The sequence below is a fragment of the Oncorhynchus clarkii genome, chromosome 17 (assembly GCF_045791955.1).
Source record: "Oncorhynchus clarkii lewisi isolate Uvic-CL-2024 chromosome 17, UVic_Ocla_1.0, whole genome shotgun sequence".
In the NCBI taxonomy this organism is placed as follows: Eukaryota; Metazoa; Chordata; class Actinopteri; order Salmoniformes; family Salmonidae; genus Oncorhynchus; species Oncorhynchus clarkii.
The window spans coordinates 26,199,335-26,223,118 of record NC_092163.1 but is presented as its reverse complement, the minus strand read 5'-3'; the positions used below and the strand labels follow the sequence as shown (position 1 = coordinate 26,223,118).

At 41.1% G+C, this 23,784-nt stretch overlaps 2 protein-coding genes across 2 annotated transcripts; both read right to left on the bottom strand.

Moving 5' to 3' along the window:
- Window positions 1-1,408: 1,408 nt before the first annotated feature.
- Window positions 1,409-2,769, bottom strand: LOC139369695 (P2Y purinoceptor 1-like). Its single transcript, XM_071108952.1, has one exon. The coding sequence runs from the start codon at window positions 2,694-2,696 to the stop codon at window positions 1,650-1,652; it is 1,047 nt and encodes a 348-aa protein (XP_070965053.1). The 5' UTR covers window positions 2,697-2,769; the 3' UTR covers window positions 1,409-1,649.
- Window positions 2,770-10,766: 7,997 nt separating this feature from the next.
- On the bottom strand, window positions 10,767-23,289 carry LOC139369380 (CCN family member 5-like; the record flags this gene model as incomplete). Its single annotated transcript, XM_071108660.1, is given in 6 exon segments — window positions 10,767-11,054; window positions 11,477-11,742; window positions 15,360-15,617; window positions 20,258-20,477; window positions 23,163-23,255; window positions 23,257-23,289. Coding segments are annotated over 6 exon segments (1,158 nt in total), but the record flags the coding sequence as incomplete, so codon positions are not given.
- Window positions 23,290-23,784: the final 495 nt, after the last annotated feature.

Here is a 23,784-nt window from a genome sequence, read left to right as displayed (position 1 = left end):
TGGAATTACTATGAGTAATTTGTGGGTTTCGGGGGGTATTTCAGATGAAACGGAAATATCGGCTTGATTTTCATTTACAGTCACTGTTTCTCTTGTCTTTGCATGTTGAGTCTGAACACAATACAGCATGCTTCTTTCCTGTATTACTGAATTTACGGGGGTGTATTGCAGCCTTGGTACCAGTCTGTTTAGCTATAATTTCACTCATTGCCACTCCTGTCATGCTAAATATTAGTGGAATGTAATAGCTGAACAGAGACTGGAAACCAGGCTGGGTTTATTTTGGTTATGCTTTAACAAGTGTTTCGACAAGTGTTAAACAAGGTTTAGATAAATTAGTACATGGAACTCTGCTCTACAGTATGTGTGACTGATAGAAGTGCTCTAGCCTGGTCCCAGATTTGTTTGTGCAATCATGTGAACTCCTTTGCCACTAATTGTCATGCTGTCAATCGCAAATTGTAGTCTGACAGTTTTCTTGAACTGCTAACTGCAATGGAGTGCCTGCCGGTTGAGGACATACTCTATCAATAAAAGGTGTAGGTCATAGATTCAAAACATTGCATTGCAGATGTTTTTATTTAGACTTCTCTTGGCACCATTTTCTCATAACACAAACAGTCATCCGCTAGGACTTGCCCTAATGCCAACCCCAGCTCTCAGTGGTCTGTGAAGGTAACAGAAGGGAGTGAAATATCACTGCATGCTTGTGTTGCTGGAGAGTGAGATGTTTCACTAAGCCTGTTTTGTGCAAACATCCAACTTCTTGTACTCGAATGCTTGCACAAACAGACTTGGCTTTGTTTTTATCAACTGTTCTTAAGTTAAATTAAAGTTATTTATGCAGAGTATAAACTGTTATGTGTTATCATTCTAGCCAGTCAAACAGTCTCCCTCTTTTTAAGTAATGTTGAGAGAAAATGTTTCTGTTTTCCTATTTTTACTGCACTATTTGTCATTAGGTTCTATAATTTTTCCCAAAAGGCACCCTATTCCCTTTATGGTGTACTACTTTTGACCAGAGCCCTATTGGTCTTGCTCAGAAGGAGTGCACTATAAAGGGAACAGGGTTCCATTTGGGATGCATTTTGGGACGCAACCTTGTGTATGTCTGTCTGCTGAGTCTTCTAAATAAAGTGAGCCTCAAGTCCCCATTCTCTAACCTGCACCTAAAACCCTACTGACAAGTCATATGCAATTAATAAACATGTATGACATCAATTTCCTGTGCATGTTGGTGTTGAGGGATTTTTGCCCTCAGTTCAAATCTTGTTTCCCCTGGGAAGCCAAGTAGATAGCATGATATACTACCATATTATCTCAAGGACAAGGTAAGATGGACAAAGTCCTTTGAGCTTGACACATTTGTATTGTTTATTGAAAACAGAGGAATACTTCAGTCATTGGTATGTAATAGGATGCTGGAATTCCTGTCATTCTTATGTAATATCGGAAATGCATATTGAGAGTTTGTTTTTTTCAGTGATATAGCTCTACATATCACTGACTAAATGGAACAGTATATCACTTTACACAAGTGCATTCAGCCACTCACAGGCTCTCACATAACACAATAAAATACTCTAAGAATGATGAATAAAGCATAGAGTACAGCATATTTACATACAGGCCTTTGGTACAATATTGGTTTAAATAACTAGCTGGTCAAAGTTTTCTCGTTGAAATTCTTCTGTTGGTGGATCTGCCTTGCGGTAAATTACAGCACCAGTCCAATGAACAAGAGACATCCTGGCTCGTTTGCTGACATTATGAAAGCGCATGAGGAAATCATCATTTCCAATCAAGTAAATCAACGGATTGATTGCGCTATTCAGGCAAGCCAGGCCACGGCTGATTTGATGAGCAACATAGATGTCATCGAAGCTTGCTTTGCAGGTGCCTTCCATTTTCAAAATCCTTATCTTCAAATTGAGATTTCTCAAAACATGGTAAGGGATAAAGCAAATTGAGAATAACACAGTCAAGATGATGACTAGTTTTAGACACCTCTGTTTCAATAAAGTATTGACGTTGGCTTTGGTGGCAAGGACCACTACTATATGTCCATAGCAAGCAAGAATGACGAGCAATGGTATAACGAATCCGGTAACAGTCCAGCCAATGCTATACGGCAGGTAATCCTTGATAAGGTGGTCGGCTGTCGAGTCATAGCACGCATCTGAGGAATTTGGTGCTGTCTTGTCAAAGAACATATCGGGAAGTATCTGAATAAAAACCAAAATCCAGACAAGAAAACTTATTGCCACCGAGTGGCGAGTGTTGATTCTTCCCATCACGTTCATTGGGTGCACAATACCAAGGTATCGATAAATACTGATGCATGTCAGGAACCCGATACTGCCGTAGAGATTCAAATTGAAACAGAATCTGGTGATCTTGCAGAATGTTTGTCCAAATATCCATTTACTGTTTAGCGCGTAATAGACAACCAAAAATGGCAATGTAAATAGGTATAGCAAGTCCGCTATTCCAAGGTTGAGAATAAATATGTTAATACTTCCAATTTTCTTCCAGCGTGTAAAAACAGTTTTTAACCCACAGAAGTTTGCAAATGTTCCGACGACAAACACCAGCACGAACACAGCTGGTAAAAATCTGTGCGTAAAAGACAGGTTAATTTCTGCACATGTGGTAATGTTGAGAACGTGCGCGTCGTGGTCCTCTGACATTTTCATCTTCGTTCTTTTCAATCAGAGTGAAGTCAAGACACAAGCTATTTTTCGTATTGCAGAAGAATATCAATCGATGACGCTCAGAAGTTAATGAGATCAAACTTGGACATGGACACACTTCGGAAATCGTAGCCGTACACACAGACATGCTGCGCATGACGACCTAATGTGAAACTAAAAGTGTATACACCCATTTCCTTAGATATAAGGATTATTTCATTCGTTTACAGGAGGTAATGTGATACTGTATTCGAAAGCTAAATTAACAGAGTTATAGTATCCTGCAATTATTACTGCAAGTCAAGATATGAGTAACAACCCACTGGGCACACACTGGTTGAGTCAGCATTGTTTCAATGGTCAACCTATTGTGATGTGAAATATATATTTTTTAAGTAATCACCAGTAGATTACTGTTTTCATCTCATTTCAACCAGCGTTGTAAACATTGCAATTAGGGAAAACTTAAACTTAAGTACAATGACTTAACCTGACTAACAGGTTGTTACATTAACATAATCATCAGAACTATCTATACATTGGAATTGAGTCAAAAATTCCATGTAGAAATGTAACAAATATTTTCCATCCTTTGTACTGAGTGTACAAAACATTAAGAATGACATATACTGACCAGGTGAAAGCTATGAGCAGTTATTGATGTCACATGTTAAATCCACTTCAATCAGTTTAGCTGAAGGGGAGGAGACACGTTAAAGAAGGATTTTTAAGCCTTGAGACAATTGAGACATAGATTGTGTATGTATGCCATTTGGAGGGTGAATGGGCAAGACAAGATTTAAGTGCCTTTGGAAGGGGTATGGTAGTAGATGCCAGGCACACCGGTTTGTGTCAAGAACTGCAACGCTGCTGTGTTTTTCTCACTCCACAGTCTCCTGTGTGTATCATGAATGGTCCACCACCCAAAGGACATCCAGCCAACTTGACACAATTGTGGGAAGCATTGGAGTCAACATGGGCCAGCATTCCTGTTGAGCGCTTTCGATACCTTGTAGAGTTTATGCTCCGACAAATTGAGGGCAAAAGGAGGGGGTGCAACTCAATATTAGGAAGTTTTGTGGAATTTCATATTTGAATAAACATATTTCATTTGACCTTGTTTCAATGTTGATAGTAAAATGTTATTTTTTAATCAATGTCATTGTTTCAATGTCATGCCATCAACCTAAATAAAGAGGTATATTTAATTAAAATATGGAACCACAGTCCAACAACTCTTGCCTGAATAGTGACTCCTACTGATAATGATGTGAAATAATGCACTTCAGTAAGAACAAGCCTACCATACAGATGCCTACCTCTATGTAACCTGCTTAGCTTTGGAAACCCCCTGCAGCTAGTACAGCTGAGCTATCATGTAACCACATTCAGACATTGATGAGGATCCATACAAAAAAAAATTGTAGACTACCTGAATCACGTTGAATAGTTGACAGTAACTCCTCTAACTTTTCTTACACAAGTTGTATGTGAAAGTCAATTCGAAGTGAAGTTGTGTTTATGTAGGCCACATTTACATCTGATTTGCCCAAAGGACACCCTTATGTCAAAGTGTGGCTATGTATCATTCATCCATGGTTGATTGGAGCTTTGGACATTTAGATGTCGTTATCATTAGCCCTATAAATAGGATGCCAAATTCATGATATTAATAATAAACTTTTACCTTTGGATATTTTCTTTTATATGAAGGATGGTTGGTTGATTTCAAATGTAACCTACAAGTTAATAATTCACATTAGATTCACGTCTCCATCTCAACCAAAAAATAGGACTAATAGGACTAAATAGGACTAAATCCAATCAAACTTCATTTGAAGTGCGTTTAAAGTTTTATTTGATTTAGTGCTGTTCTTTAACAGATTTTTTGGGTTGCGATAGAGACGTGAATCCAACATATCAGTCATTAATTTGCAGACAATCTGGATATTGAATGAACGCAACCAAATCAACACTTGAGGGAGATGTAATCTTCAGTTTGGATGGTATTTCCTGTAAATATTATGAATAACACATATAAAAGACAATATCCAAAGGTAAAAGTTTATTGCTAATATCACAAATTTGGTATCCCATTTATAGGGCTAATGTTACTACTTCTAAACTTCCAAAGATCCAATCAACCATGGGATGAATGAAAGTACACCTAGCTTCATGCTGAAATGATTGTGTCCTTTGGGCAAATCAGTTGTCAATGTAGCCCGCATAAACCAAATCTCACTCCGAATTTACGTTCACTTTCACATACAGCTTGTGTAAGAAACGTGAGAGGAGTGACTTTCCACTATTCAATGTTATTTTGGTAATCTATGCAAATTAGTATGTTCAACATCTAAATGTGTTGACATGATAGCTCCGTGTTTCCAAAGCTATGCAGGGTACATAGGGGTATGCATCTAGATGTTAGACTTGTTCTCCCTGAAGTGCATTACCCCTCATATACCAGTAGTCACTGTTCAGGCAGGAATTGTTGAACTGAGGCTTCACATTTTATTTAAATATTCCCTTTATTTAGGTTGATGGCATGATGTTGAAACAATTACAATGAATCAAACATGCCTTTTTACTATCAACATTGAAACGAGGTCAAATAAAATATGTCTAATCAAATATGAAATTAATTTCAATCACAGAGCATTCGGAAAGTATTCAAACCCGTTCCCTTTTTTCAAATGTTGTTACGTTACAGCCTTATCTTATTATAAAATTTATTAAATAAATGTTGTTCCTCAGAAATCTACACATAATACCCCATCCCCTCTCTCCACTGGGATTCTCTGCCTCTAACCCTGTTGCAAGGGCTGAGTCACTGGCTTACTGGTGCTCTGCCATGCCGTCCCTGGGAGGGGTGCGTCACTTGAGTGGGTTGATGTGTCGGAGGGCTAGGGCCAGTCTGTTATATCTGGACTATTTCTCCTGTCTTATCCGGTGTCCTGTGTGAATTTAAGTATGCTCTCTAACTCTCTCTCTTTCTCTCTTTCTCTCTTTCTTTCTTTCTCTCTCTCGGACCATGCCCTAGGACCATGCCTCAGGACTATCTGGCCTGATGACTCCTTGCTGTCTCCAGTCCACCTGGCCGTGCTGCTGCTCCAGTTTCAACTGTTCTGCCTATGGAATCCTGATCTGTTCACTGGACGTGCTACCTATCCCAGGCCTGCTGTTTTCAACTCTCTAGAAACAGCAGGAGCGGTAGAGATACTCTCAATGATCGGCTATGAAAAGCCAACTGACATTTACTCCTGAGGTGCTGACCTGTTGCACCCTTGACATCCACTGTGATTATTATTATTTGACCCTACTGGTCACCTATGAACATTTGAACATATTGGCCATGTTCTATTAATCTCCACCAGGCACAGCCAGAAGAGGACTGGCCACCCCTCATAGACTGGTTCCTCTCTAGGTGTCTTCCTAGGTTCTGGCCTTTCTAGGGAGTTTTTCCTAGCCACCGTGCTTCTACACCTGCATTGCTGGGTTTCTTTACATCACTTTGAGATATCAGCTGATGTACGCAGGGCTATATAAATACATTTGATTGATTGATTGATTGATAATGACAAAGCAAAAACAGGTTTTAGACATTTTTTGCTAATTTATTAAAAAAAATCTAAAACTTACCTTATTATTACCTTACCTTAGAAATACCTTATTTAAATAAGTATTCAGACCCTTTGCTATGAGACTCAAAATGGAACTCAGCTGCATCCTGTTTCCATTGTCCATCCTTGAGATGTTTCTACAACTTAATTGGAATCCACCTGTGGTAAATTCAATTGATTGGACATGATTTGGAAAGGCACACACCTGTCTATATAAGGTCCCACAGTTGACAGTGCATGTCAGAGCAAAAACCAAGCCATGGGGTCAAAGGAATTGTCCATAGAGCTCTGAGAGAGGATTGTGTCGAGCCACAGATTTGGGGATGGGTACCAAAAAATGTCTGCAGCATTGAAGGTCCCCAAGAACACAGTGGTGTGGCAGAATAATCAGAATTTGCTCGGTAACATAGATCATTAAGATGTCTTATCTGCATAATATGCTTATATGATTGAACTGTTGAACTCTTGTTATTAGAATGTATCCATTCGGACTCTCTCCCTCAGATGGGCCTCAGTCACCTGGGGCCCAGAAATGGGAGAAGTCAGGCTTCTCTATCACATGTCCCTGTTGCTATACATAATATCAGAAAGAGAAGGGGACAGAAGGATACATTGTCTTCATATGTGGATATGTATCTTTACCTATTACAAACCATGTGAAGAGATGGCGTGATTAATAGGGAACCAATTACTTGTCTCCACAATGTCTGTGCCCAGTCACTCCCTCCTTTGGCTTTGGGGGAGATACGTTCTGAGACAGGATGTGTGGGGTAGTGTCTGGAACCATTGTACATCATCTTTGATGTTGCACCTATCCTGGGATTGTGTATGACTTAGATGCTCACTCTCCTCTGTGAGCTCATCTAGGCGTGTGGTCAAGGACATGGGTTTTAAAACTGACAAAGGGTCAGTTTGTTATATCTGGAATACTTCTCCTGTCCTATTCGGTGTCCTGTGTGAATCTAAGTGTGCGTTCTCTAATTCTCTCCTTCTCTCTTTCTTTCTCTCTCTCGGAGGACCTGAGCCCTAGGACCATGCCCCAGGACTACCTGACATGATGACTCCTTGCTGTCCCCAGTCCACCTGACCGGGCTGCTGCTCCAGTTTAAACTGTTCTGCCTTATTATTATTCGACCATGCTGGTCATTTATGAACATTTGAACATCTTGGCCATGTTCTGTTATAATCTCCACCCGGCACAGCCAGAAGAGGACTGGCCATCCCACATATGCTCTCTCTAATTCTCTCTTTCTTTCTCTCTCTCGGAGGACCTGAGCCCTAGGACCATTCCCCAGGAATAACTGACATGATGACTCCTTGCTGTCCCCAGTCCACCTGACCGTGCTGCTGCTCCAGTTTAAACTGTTCTGCCTTATTATTATTCGACCATGCTGGTCATTTATGAACATTTGAACATATTGGCCATGTTCTGTTATAATCTCCACCCGGCACAGCCAGAAGAGGACTGGCCACCCCACATAGCCTGGTTCCTCTCTAGGTTTCTTCCTAGGTTTTGTCCTTTCTAGGGAGTTTTTCCTAGCCACCGTGCTTCTACACCTGCATTGCTTGCAGTTTGGGGTTTTAGGCTGGGTTTCTGTACAGCACTTTGAGATATCAGCTGATGTACGAAGGGCTATATAAATACATTTGATTTGATTTGATTTTACTTGAGATAGGGGTATCTGGAGTTGACAATTGATTTATGCCATAGAATGAGTTGGTGTTTATGTACTATGAAGTACCAGGGATGTGATCTGATCCTTGGGCCAAACTCTGTACAATAAGAACAGTCTTCATAGCAAATGCTATTTGACTTTCTCAGTTATCAAGTCTCACCTTGTGACCCATTCCACACATCTGTTGTTTGCTATGTAGACTAAGGGGGTGTATCTTTGCTATAAAAAGGTCCTTTGTATCCTTTGTGTCGGGGCTCTCAACGAATCATCTGAGGGTGGTTCGTCGACCAGCCATCGCTATTGCAGAGCTCTCACTAATGAAGATTCAGTTTAAGTATAACTCTGACTTGTGTGATAAGTTTGTCTCTCCTCATTTGATAACACAGAAATTAACCATTACAGTGGCCTCCATCATTCTTAAATGGAAGGAGTTTGGAACCACCAAGAATCTTCCTGGAACTGGCCGCCTGGCCAAATTGAGCAATCGGGGCAGAAGTGACTTGGTCAGGGAGGTGACCAAGTGTCACGTTCTGACCTTTATTTCCTTTGTTTTGTCGTTATTTAGTATGGTCAGGGCGTGAGCTGGGGTGGGCAGTCTATGTTTGTTTTTCTATGATTTTGGGATTTCTATGTTTTGGAATAGCATGGTTCTCAATCAGAGGCAGGTGTCATTAGTTGTGTCTGATTGAGAATCATACTTATGTAGCCTGGGTTTCACTGTTTGTTTGTGGGTGTTTGTTTCTGTGTCTGTGTTTGTTCACCACACGGTACTGTTTTCGGTTTCGGTTATTCACGTTACGTTTATTGTTTTTGTATTTTAGTGTTCAGTTTGTCTTTAAAATAAACATCATTAACACTTACCACGCCGCATCTTGGTCCTCCGATCCTTCTCGCTTCTCCTCCTCAGACGAAGAGGAGGAGGAAAACCGTTACACCAAGAACGTGATAGTCACTCTTACAGAGCTCCAGAGTTTGTCTGTGGAGATGGGAGAACATTCCAGAAGGACAACCATCTCTGCAGCACTCCACCAAGCGTGGTGGTGGCAGCATCATGCTGTGGGGATGTTTTTAAGCGGCAGGGACTGGGAGACAGGGTCGAGAGGAAGATGAATGGAACAAAGTACAGAGGGATCCTTGATGAAAACCTTCTCCAGAGCGCTCAGGACTTCAGACTGGCGCGAAGGTTCAAACAGCCAAGACAATGCAGGAGTGGCTTCAGGACAAGAGTCTGAATGTCCTTGATTTGCCCAGCCAGAGCCCGGACTTGAACCCGATCAAACATCGCTGGAGAGACCTGAAAAAAGCTGTCCTGTGATGCTCCCCATCCAACCTGATAGAGATTGAGAGTATCCGTAGAGAAGAATGGGAGAAACTCCCCAAATACAGGTGTGCCAAGCTTGTAGCGTCATACCCAAGAAGACTTGGGCTGTAATCGCTGCCAAAGGTGCTTTAACAAAGTACTGAGTACTTACAGTACCAATCAAAAGTTTGGAAACACTTACTCATATTTTATACAATGTAAAATAATAGCGAAGACATCAAAACTATGAAATAACACATTTGGAATCATGTAGTAACCAAAAAAGTGTTAAAAAATATATAGATTTTAGATTCTTCAAAGTAGCCACACTTTGCCTTGATGACAGCTTTGCATACTATATTCAGACCCCTTGGGCTCTGAATACTTTCCGAATGCATGAGCATAGGATGAAAAATATTTTTTATGTGGAATTTTCGACACAATTTGTTTACATAGTTCTGATGATTATGTTGAAATTAGACTGGAGTCAGGTTAAGTCGTTGTATTTAAGTTTAAGTTTTACTCTAATTTTTAATGTTTACAATGCTGGTTGAAATAAAATGAAAATAGTTCTTGGTTGATTACTTTTTACTAATCCAAATGTATTTTCTATGTAGAGTCCAGGTCACAATAGGTTGACAAATGACATTGAAACAATGTTGATTCAACCAGTGTGTTCCCAGTGTGAATAGGCTTTTAAGGCATGAATGTGAGAATTTAAATATTTCATTGATGACGTTTTAATTATTAACCATACCAATCTACAAGACAGTAATTCAGGTGTCTTTATCCTCATTGTAACATAGCGTAATAACAATATTACTGAAAAAAGTATTTGACTGATAACATAATACTTAACAGTTTATAGAAATTATGACTGACAGCTAAGCTTGCGCATGAAGGTCACTTGGAGTTGACACCAACCTATTTTTACTTACAGTAACTTCCTACTCTACATTCAGTTCCATATTTACTTTGAGGTAACCGAAACGGCCGCTATAGGCCTCCACCTCCATCCACCACCATGCATCACTCAATCAACACGTCACTCATCCTCTCTCTCTCTCTCTCCCTCTTTTTATCTCTCTCGTTCTCTCTCTCTCTCTCTCTCTCTCACACACAGACACCTTTTCTAAGAATCTTGATGATGGAGGTATTCATTTAAATTAAATGGCCCTAATCAATATTCAAAATCAAATAGAGGATGAAATTCAATCAAACCTGCACTGCGGAAATTGTTAACACTGTTATTACACATATTCTAAGCAATGCAAAGCAGTTGACTATATTTACTGGGTTAAACTAATGGTGCTTTTTCAACAGCGCATGAACCATGTGTTTTTTCCCACAGTGCAAGTTTGATTGAATCCTACCCTACTCTTCAATTCCTATTCGTATGTCATTGTCCAGTATCTTTACTGACAGGGCCTGCCCATCTCTGGCTTTGGGGCTATTTCACTCTCCACGGTCCTATACTCTAAAGCCGGTGAATGGCTCTCCTGTAGGCTGTGAATGGGGACTGGGGACAATTGTAGTGGTGGCAGGAGCAGGACTCAATCATCATCACCTGCTGGTGGATCATCCTGCCCTGGGGGCAGCGGAAGGCCATGTTGACAGTCCTGGTGTGGTAGGGGCTGCAGCAGCGGCCTTCCAGACACTGCAGGCCACAGAACCGTAACCTGTAGGCCCACGTGCTCAAACAGCCCTGGTGCTCCAGATGAATGGGCACGGGAGACCTGAAGCTACTATCGCAGGCACCAGTTCCCTGCAATACACATAACAGTGGACTTCAATTTAAAACATTGAATGATTTTAAATTATCTCTTACTTCAACTTTTAGTTTATCAACATGGACTTTGAAATATTATTATATTAGGACATTAGGACAACTCTCCATACAATTCTTCATGATGCAGTTCTTCTGATGGCACACCTTTATGGTCAATTTATGGTCAATGCTGTATCTAAGTAAAGGTACAATATAAATTATATCAAGTAATTCATCCCATTTGCCAACAATGAAAGCAAAACATTTCTAATGGCCAAACTGTCCACCCACCACAAGTGGCAATCCATTCTACCTCAACTAACCTCGAAAACAAAATGGCCAGACAGCAGTAAGAGTATTTGCAAAGTGTTTGAGAGTGTTTGAGGTAAAGAAAAGCGGAGACCGCTGCTCCCACTCACCACATGCGACCTGCTGCGAGGCACGGCAGTGGCCTGGCATGGCCTGAGTTGGCACAGTCTGGTTTGGGTCTGCAGGCGGCAGGCCCAGTTCTTGTTTGAGCTGCGGGTGGAGACACCTGGGCCACAGCTGCTGGAGCAGGGGCTCCAGTCTGTGCTCTGCTCAATGCAGTTGGAGTTCAGGCCCTGGCCCTGAGACTGAGCCCCACCACCATCACCACGAAACCCGTGACGCACCCTCTCCCTCTCTGGTGGTTTCTCCACTGGGTAGTGTTGAAAGACAAGGGCAATGTGAAGCTGTTAGTCCATTTGCATACTCATTGGGTTTGTTATGTGAGGATATTGATATGGCTATGCTATTACACACAAAGGAAATGTTATGTGCATTTCTTGTCCATTAAATATGAATATTGTGGTTTTAAATGCCTAAATATAGGTGACTTCTGGATTCAATACATACTGCCTATTTGTATGATGTAACTACTCCTTGCACACACATGTCTTCAGTTGAAGCATCGACAGGTTGGCTACAAAAAAGGGTAACACTTTACTTGAAGAGGGTATCCGTACAAGGCATTCATAAAACATTAATGAAACTATTCATAACATGTGTTAAGAACGTTGTTATTAAGAACGTTTTTTTTAATGATACTGTAACATTCATAAAACATTAATGAAACTATTCATAACATGTGTTAAGAACGTTGTTATTAAGAACGTTTTTTTTAATGATACTGTAACATTCATAAAACATTAATGAAATCATTCATAACATGTGTTAAGAACGTTGTTATTAAGAACGTTTTTTTTAATGATACTGTAACATTCATAAAACATTAATGAAACCATTCATAACATGTGTTAAGAACGTTGTTATTAAGAACATTTTTTTTAATGATACTGTAACATTCATAAAACATGAATGAAATCATTCATAACATGTGTTAAGAACGTTGTTATTAAGAACGTTTTTTTTAATGATACTGTAACATTCATAAAACATGAATGAAATCATTCATAACATGTGTTAAGAACGTTGTTATTAAGAACGTTTTTTTTAATGATACTGTAACATTCATAAAACATTAATGAAACCATTCATAACATGTGTTAAGAACGTTGTTATTAAGAACGTTTTTTTAATGATACTGTAACATTCATAAAGCTGGTATTTCATGAAGGTATAAGGAGTGCATCAATTAAAGGGTTACTCCAAAACAATAGTCTACCTGTTATTAATAGTATTAAAAACGATTCCATGATGTTATTTTGCCCTCTGAATTGACCTGTGTAAACACTGCCATGCAGGTTCAATTAAACTGCACCCTTTTGTCAAAAAGGCAATAGTTGAACAAATACTGCTCTTGATAGTATCAAAGCTCTGACGAAGGCTGTGAGGCCGATACATAAAGCTTATTAAAGATCAGTGATACATCCTAATTCCTCTGTGTTGTGCCTTGAAGATGTTTTATCCTGGCAAACAAGCAGTAAATCGCACTGCAGCACCTAAGTTACTTCAAGACTTTAACGTCACACCAAATTGTTGCTACATATTTTCCACATTTTGACCAAGGGATCCAAGGGATTCTCTATTTTGTTACTGTGATGTGCAACTCAAAATGATCCATTTGTAGTTAAAGGAATTCTTTGGGACTTTGGCAATTATGCCATTTATCCACTTCCCCAGAGTCAGATGAATTTGTAGATACCATTTTTATGTGTCCAGTATGAAGGAAGTTAAAAGTAGTTTCAAGAGCCAATGCTAACTACCAGTAGCGCAATGACTGGCATGCTAGCAGATACCAATAGACTTCCAGTCATAGACTTCCAGCGCTAATGCTAGTTTGCATTGGATCGTGAAACTACCATACTGGACACATCAACTTAAAAATAAGAGTTCATCTCTCTGGAGTTCATCTCCCCAGTTCATCTCTCTGGGGAAGTAGATAAAAGGCATCATTGCCAGAATCCCAAAGTATCCCTTTAAATATTTAAAAGAAAAGTAAAAGAAAATGAAAGAAAAATACATTTTATTTTGGGACCACTTTCTTTTAAATGTCTCCTGCAGATTAACTGTAGATGCAAAAAAAACATTACACTTTGACAACCTGTAAAGTTTTTTAAAATATTGTTCTTGTAAACAAAATGGACAGTCAATGGAAAGTTCAGCTTGATTGCCAACTTTAGCTTTCCTTTCAAAATGTTTGCACAAGGTAGTTACAGTATGCAGTTGGGAGGCGTTGTGGAATTTGTCCATGCGAGGCGAGCAGGGTTGAAGAAGAGTTGCTTGCAAGGGTGTGAGGCATTCCCGTGTGAGGCATTCAAAATGTTATGCCTCGACTTAACCCTTAAGGTTGTTGTGTCCTAATTTTAAATGTAATTTAATTTAATTGTTGTGTCCTAATTTAACCAAATCATGATTTATAGGACACCACAATGTCAAGGGAATGTCGCAATTGTCACGAGTGAATGAGCCCAGCATCTTGGAAATTGATTGCACATATTGGCAACTCAATCTCACATTGCAAGACATTTCGCGTCTTTAGGACAAATTTCATATATACAGTGCCTTCGGAAAGTATTCAGACCCCTTGACTTTTTACACATTTTGATACGTTGCAGTCTTGTTCTGAAATTTATCAAATCCTTTTTTCCCCTCATCAACACACAATATCCCATAATGACAAAGCAAAACAGGTTTTTAGAAATTTTTGCAAATAATTTTTTTTTTTATTAAAAAATGAAATATCACATTTACATAAGTATTCAGACCCTTTACTTGGTACTTTGTCAAAGTACCTTTGGCAGTGATTACAGCCTTGAGCCTTCTTGGGTATGGAGTTACAAGCCTGGCACTCCTGTATTTGGAGAGTTTTCTCATTCTTCTCTGTAGATCCTCTCAAGCTCCGTCAGGTTGGATGGGGAGCATTGCTGCACAGCTATTTTCAGGTCTCTCCAGAGATATTAGATCGGTTCAAGTCAGGGCTCTGCCTGGGCCACTCAAGGACATTCAGAGACTTGTCCCGAAACCACTCCTGCATTGTCTTGGCTGTGCTAAGTCCCATTGTCCTGTTGGAAGGGGAACCTTCACCCCAGTCTGAGGTCCTGAGCGCTCTGAAACAGGTTTTCATCAAGGATCTCTCTGTATATTGCTCCATTCATCTTTCACTCAATCCTGATGAGTCTCCCAGTCCCTCCTGCTGAAAAACATCCCCACAGTATGATGCTGCCACCACCATGCTTCACCGTAGGGATGGTGCCAGGTGTCCACCTGGGGTGAAGCTTGGCATTCAGGCCAAAGAGTTCCATCTTAGTTTCATCAGATCAGAGAATCTTGTTTCTCATGGTCTGATAGTCCTTTAGGTGCCTTTTGGCAAAATCCAACCAGGCTGTCATGCTTTTTACTGAGGATTGGCTTCCATCTGGCCCCTCTACCATAAAGGCCTGATTGGTGGAGTGCTGCAGAGATGGTTGTCCTTCTGTAAGGTTCTCCCATCTCCACAGAGGAACTCTGGAGCTCTGTCAGAGTGACCATTGGGTTCTTGGTCACCTCCCTGACCAAAACGTGCTTCAACAATGTACTGAGTAAAGGGTCTGAATACTTATGTAAATGTGATATTTCCGGGGGATGTTTTTTGTATGTTTTTGCTTTGTCATTATGGGGAATTGTGATTAAACTGATGAGGGGGAAAAAAAGTCAAGGGGTCTGAATACTTTCCAAATTATATTCTTTTTAGTTTTTTTTACTATTTCTCCATTTTATCTTTTTTTTATTCACTTTGAGATTATTCTTGTAAAATGAAAAGCGCTTTAAAAATGAAATAAAGTATTACTATTAATCATTCCTAATCAGTATTTTTTTCATATTTTTGCCTATAGAGTACAGTACCTGCAGCCATAGTGTCTGGGTAAATGTTGTTGTCCAGGCTTTCACAGACCCACTCCCTGCAGCACCTCCCAGGCTGGCGCACTAGCTGAGGGTTGGGGCAGTTGGCTGCGGCAGGAACCTGTAGGTCATCGCTGCACAGTGGAACACAGGTCACCCCGCCACCCAGGCAGTGGCACAGCTGTGCACACGACTGCTGGAATGTCTGGCCCTCCTCGAAGCGCATGCCGTTCAGTTCACATCCCAGCATGTTCTGGCCTGGTCACAGAGAGAGGAATAGATGGGGAGACAGATGGGGAAGTGAGAGAGTGAACTTTTTAAAATAAACTCAAAAAAAGAAACGTCCTCTCACTGTCAACTGCGTTTACTTTCAGCAAACTTGGACCATGTGTAAATATTTGTATGAACATAACAAGATTCAACAACTGAGACATAGACATGTGACTAACAGAAATGGAATAATGTGTCCCTGAACAAAGGCGGGGGTCAAAATCAAAAGTAACAGTCAGTATCTGGTGTGGCCACCAGCTGCATTAAGTACTGCAGTCCATCTCCTTCTCATGGAATGCACCAGTTCTTGCTGCTCTTCCACCAAGGCACCTGCAAGTTTCCAGATATTTCTGAGGGGAATGGCCCTAGCCCTCACCCTCCGATCCAACAGGTCCCAGACGTGCTCAATGGGATTGAGATCCGGGCTCTTCGCTGGCCATAGCAGAACACTGACATTCCTGTCTTGCAGGAAATCACGCACAGAACAAGCAGTATGGCTGGTGGAATTGTCATGCTGGAGGGTCATGTCAGGATGAGCCTGCAGGAAGGGTACCACATGAGGGAGGAGGATGTCTTCCCTATAACGCACAGCATTGAGATTGCCTGCATTGACAACAAACTCAGTCCAATGATGCTGTGACACACTGCCCCAGAACATGACGGACCCTCCACCTCCAAAGCGATCCTGCTCCGGAGTACAGGCCTCGGTGTAATGCTCAGTCCTTCTACGATAAACATGAATCCGACCATCACCCCTGGTGAGACAAAACCGCGACTCGTCAGTGAAGAGCACTTTTTGCCAGTCCTGTCTGGTCCAGCAACGGTGGGTTTATGCCCAAAGGCGACGCTGTTGCCGGTAAAGTCTGATGAGGACCAGCCTTACAACAGGCCTACAAGCCCTCAGTCCAGCCTCTCTCAGCCTATTGCAGACAGTCTGAGCACTGATGGAGGGATTGTGCGTTCCTGGTGTATCTCGGGCAGTTGTTGTTGCCATCCTGTACCTGTCCCGCAGGTGTGATGTTCGGATGTACCGATCCTATGTAGGTGTTGTTACACGTGGTCTGCCACTGCGAGGACGATCAGCTGTCCGTCTTGTCTCTCTGTAGCGCTGTCTTAGGCATCTCACAGTACGGACATTACATTACATCTGCAGGCACGTTCACGCAGATGAGCAGGGAACCTGGGCATCTTTCTTTTGATGTTTTTCAGAGTGAGTAGAAAGGCCTCTTTAGTGTCCTAAGTTTTCATAACTGTGACCTTAATTGCCTACCGTCTGAAAGCTGTTAGTGTCTCTAACGACCGTTCCACAGGTGCATGTTCATTCGTTGTTTCTGGTTCATTGAACAATCATGGGAAACAGTGTTTAAACCCTTAACAATGAAGATCTGTGAAGTTATTTGGATTTTTACAAATTATCTTAGAAAGACAGGGTCCTGAAAAAGGGATGTTTCTTTTTTTGCTGAGTTTTAGGTGAAGCGGATCAAAACAAAATCAAATCACATTGCATTACTCGCAATGCGCCGAATACACCAGGTTTAGATTTTACAGTGAAATGCTTACTTACAAGTCCCTAACCAACAATGCAGTTTAAAAAATATGAATAATAATAAGAAATAAAAGTAACAAGTACTGAAAGATCAGCAGTAAAATAACAATAGCGAGACTATATACAAGGGGTACCGGTACCGAGACAATGTGCGGGGGAACCAGTTAGTCGATGTTATTGAGGTAATATGTACATATAGGTAGAGTTATTAAAGTGATTATGCATGGATAATAACAGAGAGTAGTAGTGGCGTAAAATGGGGGGGATGCAAATAGTCTGGGTAGCCATTTTATTAGATGTTCAGGAGTCTTATGGCTTGGGGCAGAAGCTGTATAGAAGCTTCTTGGACCTAGATTTGGCACCCCGGTACCGCTTGCCGTGCGGTAGCAGAGAGAACAGTCTATGACTAGGGTGGCTGGAGAATATGACAATTTATTTGGGCCTTCCTGTGACACCGCCTGGTATAGAGATCCTGGATGGAAGGAAGCTTGTCCCCAGTGATGTATTAGGCGGTACGCACTACCCTCTGTAGTGCCATGCGGTCAGAGGCCGATCAGTTGCCATATCAGGCAGTGATGCAACCCGTCAGAATGCTCTTGATGATGCAGCTGTAGAACCTTTTGAGGACCGGAGTACCCATGCCAAATCTTTTCAGTCTCCTGAGGAGACTAGGTATAGGTTTTATTGTGCCCTCTTCACAACTGTCTTAGTGTGCTTGGACCATGTTAGTTTGTTGGTGATGTGGACACCAAGGAACTTAAAGCTCTCAATCTTCTCCACTACAGCCCTGTCGATGAGAACGGGGGCGTGCTCGGTCTTCCTTTTCCTGTAGACTACAATCATCTCCTTTATCTTGATCACGATGAGGGAGAGGTTGCTGTCCTGGCACCACACGGCCAGGTCTCTGACCTACTCCATATAGGCTGTCTTGTCGTTGTCGGTGATCAGGACTACCACTGTTGTGTCATCGGCAAACTTAATGATGGTGTTGGAGTCATGCCTGGCCGTGCAGTCATGAGTAAACAGGGAGTACAGGAGGGGACTGAGCATGCACCGCTGAGGAGCCCCCGTGTTGAGGATCAGCATGGCGAATGTGTTGTTATCTAGCCTTACCACCTGGGGGTGACCCGTCAGGAAGTCCAGGATCCAGTTGCAGAGGGAGGTGTTTAGTCGCAGGGTTCTTAGCTTATTGATGAGCTTTGAGGGCACTATGGTGTTGAATGCTGAGCTGTAGTCAATGAATAGCATTCTCACATAGGTGTTCCTCTTGTCCATGCGGGAAAGGGCAGTGTGGAGTGCAATAGAGATTGCATCATCTGTGGATCTGTTCTGCTTTAATTTTTGCTTGTGACAACGTACGGTGGCAAGAAAAAGTATGTGAACCCTTTGGAATTACCTGGATTTCTGCATGAATAGGTCATCAAATTTGATCTGATCTTCATCTAAGTCATAACAATAGACATACACATTATTGTATTTTTCTTGTCTATTTTGAATACATCATTTAAATATTCACAGTGTAGGTTGGAAAAAGTATGTAAACCCCTAGGCTAATGACTTCTCCAAAAGCTAATTGGACTCAGGAGTCAGCTAACCTGGAGTCCAATCAATGAGACGAGATTGGAGATGTTGGTTAGAGCTGCCTTGCCCTATAAAAAACACTCACAAAATTTGAGTTTGCTATTCACAAGAAGCATTGCCTTATGTGAACCATGCCTCGAACAAAAGAGATTTCAGAAGACCTAAGATTAAGACTTGTTGACTTGCATAAAGCTGGAAAGGGTTACAAAAGTATCTTTAAAGGCCTTAATGTTCATCAGTCAAATAAGACAAATTGTCTATAAATGGTGAAAGTTCAGCACTGTTGATACTCTCCCTAGGAGTAGCCATCCTGCAAAGATGACTGCAAGAGCACAGCGCAGAATGCTCAATGAGGTTAAGAAGAATCCTAGAGTGTCAGCTAAAGACTTACAGAAATCTCTGGAACATGCTAACATCTCTGTTGACAAGTCTACGATACGTAAAACACTAAACAAGAATGGTATTCACGTTTTAGTCAGAGTCCTGATCTCAACCCGATTGTGATGCTGTGGCATGACCTCAAGAGAGCAGTTCACACCAGACATCCCAAGAATATTGCTGAACTGAATCGTTTTTGTAAAGAGGAATGGTCCAAAATTCTTCCTGACTATTGTGCAGGTCTTATCCGCAACTCCAGAAAACGTTTGGTTGAGGTTATTGCTGCCAATGGAGGCTCAACCAGTTATTAAATCCAAGGGTTCACATACTTTTCCCACCCTGCACTGTGAATGTTTACACAGTGTGTTCAATTTAGACATGAAAATGTATAATTGTTTGTGTGTTATTAATTTAAACACACTATGTTTGCCTGTTCTTGTGACCTGGATGAAGCTCAGATCAAATGTTATGACCAATTTATGCAGAAATCCGGGTATTTCCAAAGGGTCCACATACTTTTTCTTGCCACTGTATGTGGTGTCAAATCTAGGGTGAAGACATGTGTACTGAAATAACATTTGAGTCATTTAGCAGACACTTATCCAGAGTGCATATATTTTTTTACTTTTTGAACACTTCTAATGGCTGCCTTTGACATCAATGTCGCAATACTTGTTGTATCCAACTGGATGTTGTGGGATTATTACCCATGGCTGCCATTCCCAATCATAAATAACTTAAGTTCTTGGCTATTTTCCTATTATTTATGGCCATGAAATAGAACATTCAACATTCATCTTAGTCAAAGATTTGCTGTGCATGAAAACTGGGATATACTCTTACATCTCACTCCATTTGAGTTCTTATTATCATTACCATGATCACATAATGGAAATGTTTTGAGGCTTTGTACAGTATTTGTACCCTGCAAAGTAGTCGCCTGGTCCCAGATCTGTTTGCGCTGTCTTGCCAACTGTCTTGTAGTTGGATCTTACAGTTGGCAAGATACCACAAACAGATATATCTTACAGTTGGCAAGATACCACAAACAGATATATCTCACAGTTGGCAAGACAGCACAAACAGACTTGGGACCAGTTTAACAGGGTAGTGCTGTACTCACTGACACACTCTCCAGGACCACCGGGGTAGCTGGCACTGTAGTCACACTGCAGGCCCTGCTGGCTGTCACACACAAACCTCTCCGTGCAGTCTTCGCCCTCCTGTCTGGCGCACACCTGGCAGCAGCGGCACCCATCCAGCACCGTGGACACCCCCAGAGGGCAGCGTGGTGCGGGCCTGGGGCAGTTGTGACACGGGCCCCCGCATAGCTGGCAGCACACCTAACACATGTGGGTTGACAGTAGGATGATTAACTGCAGTAGCGTTTGTGGATCAAATGTGTGCTACTGCAGTTTTCACCGGTAGCCTTTTGTTGACTGTAGGGGTTAAGGCTTTTTTGTCTGTGACTGTACTATAAATGTTACTGTACTTTTGTGTGTATTTGTTTGTGTAACCTGTAGGGTTCAAATCCTTACAGCTTCCCCAAATCCCAATTGGAGGTATTCCGGAATCAGCAGGGAATAAGCTGCAAGGGAATCGTCTAACCTGGAATTTTTTAACCATGAACATCATACAGGATATATTGCACACATATAACACACAAAAAACGTATGCCGGTCATTCATAGCATCACTTAAATGTATGTTGAATCTTAATTTGATCACTTTTTTTCACTGCAGGAAATGCAGATAAGCTTTGTGATTTAAATACACTCACTGAAACCCAGCACTATTAACAGTATTGCACTTTTTTCATGTAGCCTAATTTTGTTCAGCTAATAGCCTAACCACCAATCAAGCAACACTATGGACTAAACATTCACATCCTGTTGATGCAGGATTATTTTGCTGCGACAATTCTGGTAAAATACTGCCCTCTTGCAGTGCAAAAGCATTGCACTCTTTTTGTTTTTAAAGCCCTCCTGCATAAACTTCTGCCTTACCTTATTGTTGGCTAATCGACGTACAAGAGTCTCAGGGATGGCTAACTCTGGAAATCCCTTCAATCTCCACTGAGTTATGTAAATCTGCTTTTAGTTTTTTTCCAGCGCTCTCTAAAATTGGTTGAATTGGTGCCTCTAGGGCAATTCTAAAGGCTGATTGAGGACCTTTTTACAGAAAAATGTGTTTGTTTTCTATGATTGTGTTTTGCTTTTAGTGTATTGATGTGAATATTGATGTATATATTGGTGTATAATTGATGTGTATCAGTGGTGTTCGGTGCCGTTTAAGATGAGGGAGAACACTTATTTTTTATGAGCATGGCCTTAATTCTATTACAGCATATTGGATGACTGTCATTCATATTCCATTCACCCAGCTCAATGTAACATCGACAGGTTTAGGCTACACATGTACATGATACTTTACCCATCATGAGGTTGCTACAACTTAGCCTACGAATGAAAGTTTACAGCGCAGGTGCACATGTCTACAGAATTTTTTTTGTAATCAAGGTGACAGACAGTGACACATTCAATAGCACCTTGTACACTCTTGCCTGCATCTAATTTATCTAGGGTGTAATCATTAGTCCAACAGTTGCAAACAAGAGTTTCGATTGGACAAATTCAAGTCTGTTTATCCCCGTTTCTTTCTATTTCCTTTGTTTAAGAAACGTTTTTCAACTGAATTGGTGGAATAAATACACTCCTGATCACCCAGAAATACAGTTCACTTTCATAGCAGCACACATATAAACAGCATGATCACTTTGTTCATTGTATAATTCCTTCTCACATTTACGCGCTGTCTCTCACCTTTTCCATTCGCTTGTGGACTTTAGTGCACAACACAACAGCTGTCTGTGACCAGGCGAAGAAACCTTTCCAAGCCAAACATTCATACCATAACCGCTAACCACTCCACACAGCCTACATCATTGTCACCATATTAGCTAACGTCATAGTCAACATAGCTACTAGAACTAAGGCATTAGTAAACCCGCTTCAATCATGCAGTACAGTGTATAGTCAGCAAGCAGTTTAGCAGTTACACCTTCGGGCCCTGGTGGCAATAAATTAATAAAACCAAAAGCTTACCTCGACTTGGAAGAGTTTCAACGTTGAATAGCCATAGCCAGGTAGCTAACATAGCATCCCTTTCTGTTGGAGCCGGATGTTTGAGTAGGCTAAACTAGCTAGCTGCATTCACTAGCTAAGTAAGTGAAAGTGAAAAAAAATACAACAAAATATAGCTAGCTTTCTCTCTCTCTCTTGCTTCTGACGTTCTCTCTCTTTGAGTCAACTACTCACCACAATTTATGCACTGCAGTGCTAACTAGCTGTAGCTTATGCTTTCAGTGCTAAATTCATTATCTGATCCTTTGTTTGGGTGGACAACATGTCAGTTCATGCTGCAAGAGCTCTGATAGTTTGGAGGATGTTCTCCGGAAGTTGTCATAATTACTGTGCAAGTCTAAGGTATGGGGTGAGCACCATGTGCCTCCTCGGTTTTGTATTGAAGTCAATGTACCCAGAGGAGGACAGAAACTAGCTGTACCCCGGCAACACCATGGTGCTACCCCAGAGAGTGCTGTTGAGGCTACTGTAGAGTTTAATTGAAAAACTGTGTGTTTTAATAAATTATTTGGTGACATGAATATATTTAGTATAGTTTTATCTAAAAAGGATAACTTTTTCATTGTTTCACAATTTTTATTTCACTGAAATTAACTGAGGAGAATGGTCCTCCCCTTCTTCCTCTGAGGAGCCTCCACTGATAGTGTATATGGATGTTTTTTATTTCTATTGATAACGTTTAGCATCAGTTTGTGAACCACCATATACTATTCACTTACCAAAAACAAGTGCATACACTATGCTGCAAACAAGTTCATCATCCCATGACATCCCTCAAACATTAAATTCCATTTCTTCCCCAAAATATCACAAGCTTACTTTGACAAATCAAATATGTTTGACGACTTGAATTCTTAAGGAAATTCTCGAGCTTGTCAACCCTCACCTGAGTGATGATACACAACAGCAGGGAACCAAGGAGCGTAGCATCTCTTTGGTCCATCTTCAGGGGTTAGCCAGTTCTCTCTTGCTCTCTCTTGTCGCTCTATCTCCTCAAGAAAGCCGCGGTGCCATTAATGCTGTGTGTTAGCAAACTGCCTGCCTCTGTCCATTCATTTATAAAGTCTGCCTTCTGATGTCACAGATGGTGGACTGCAATGTAAATAGTTACTGGACAGGAATCAAAAATAGTTGTAATTCCACATTCCTGCTACCCATTTCCTTAGTCTCACGCTCTCTCTCTTTCTCTCAAAGCCAAGCACTTTTTCCAAAGACTTTCATGGCTTTTGGGGGCAGTTTAGACTGAAGTCCATATACTGTGCTTGTGATTGGTCGTGGCTGAGTTAAATTGTCTGTATTTCTTACCGGGATGATGTTCCTGCTTTGACCTGGTGTTTTGTTGGCACTGTGTAATAGACAGATGTTCACCAAGGTAACTTCTACTGTATGCCCAACCTTTGTTTAGAGTGACTTTTAGTCTCTTGTGACAGACTTTAACATTTAAATATTAGACGGCGAGATTCTGTTCTGGGTGCCGAGTTTAAGCGACTCTCAACCACTACAAGTAC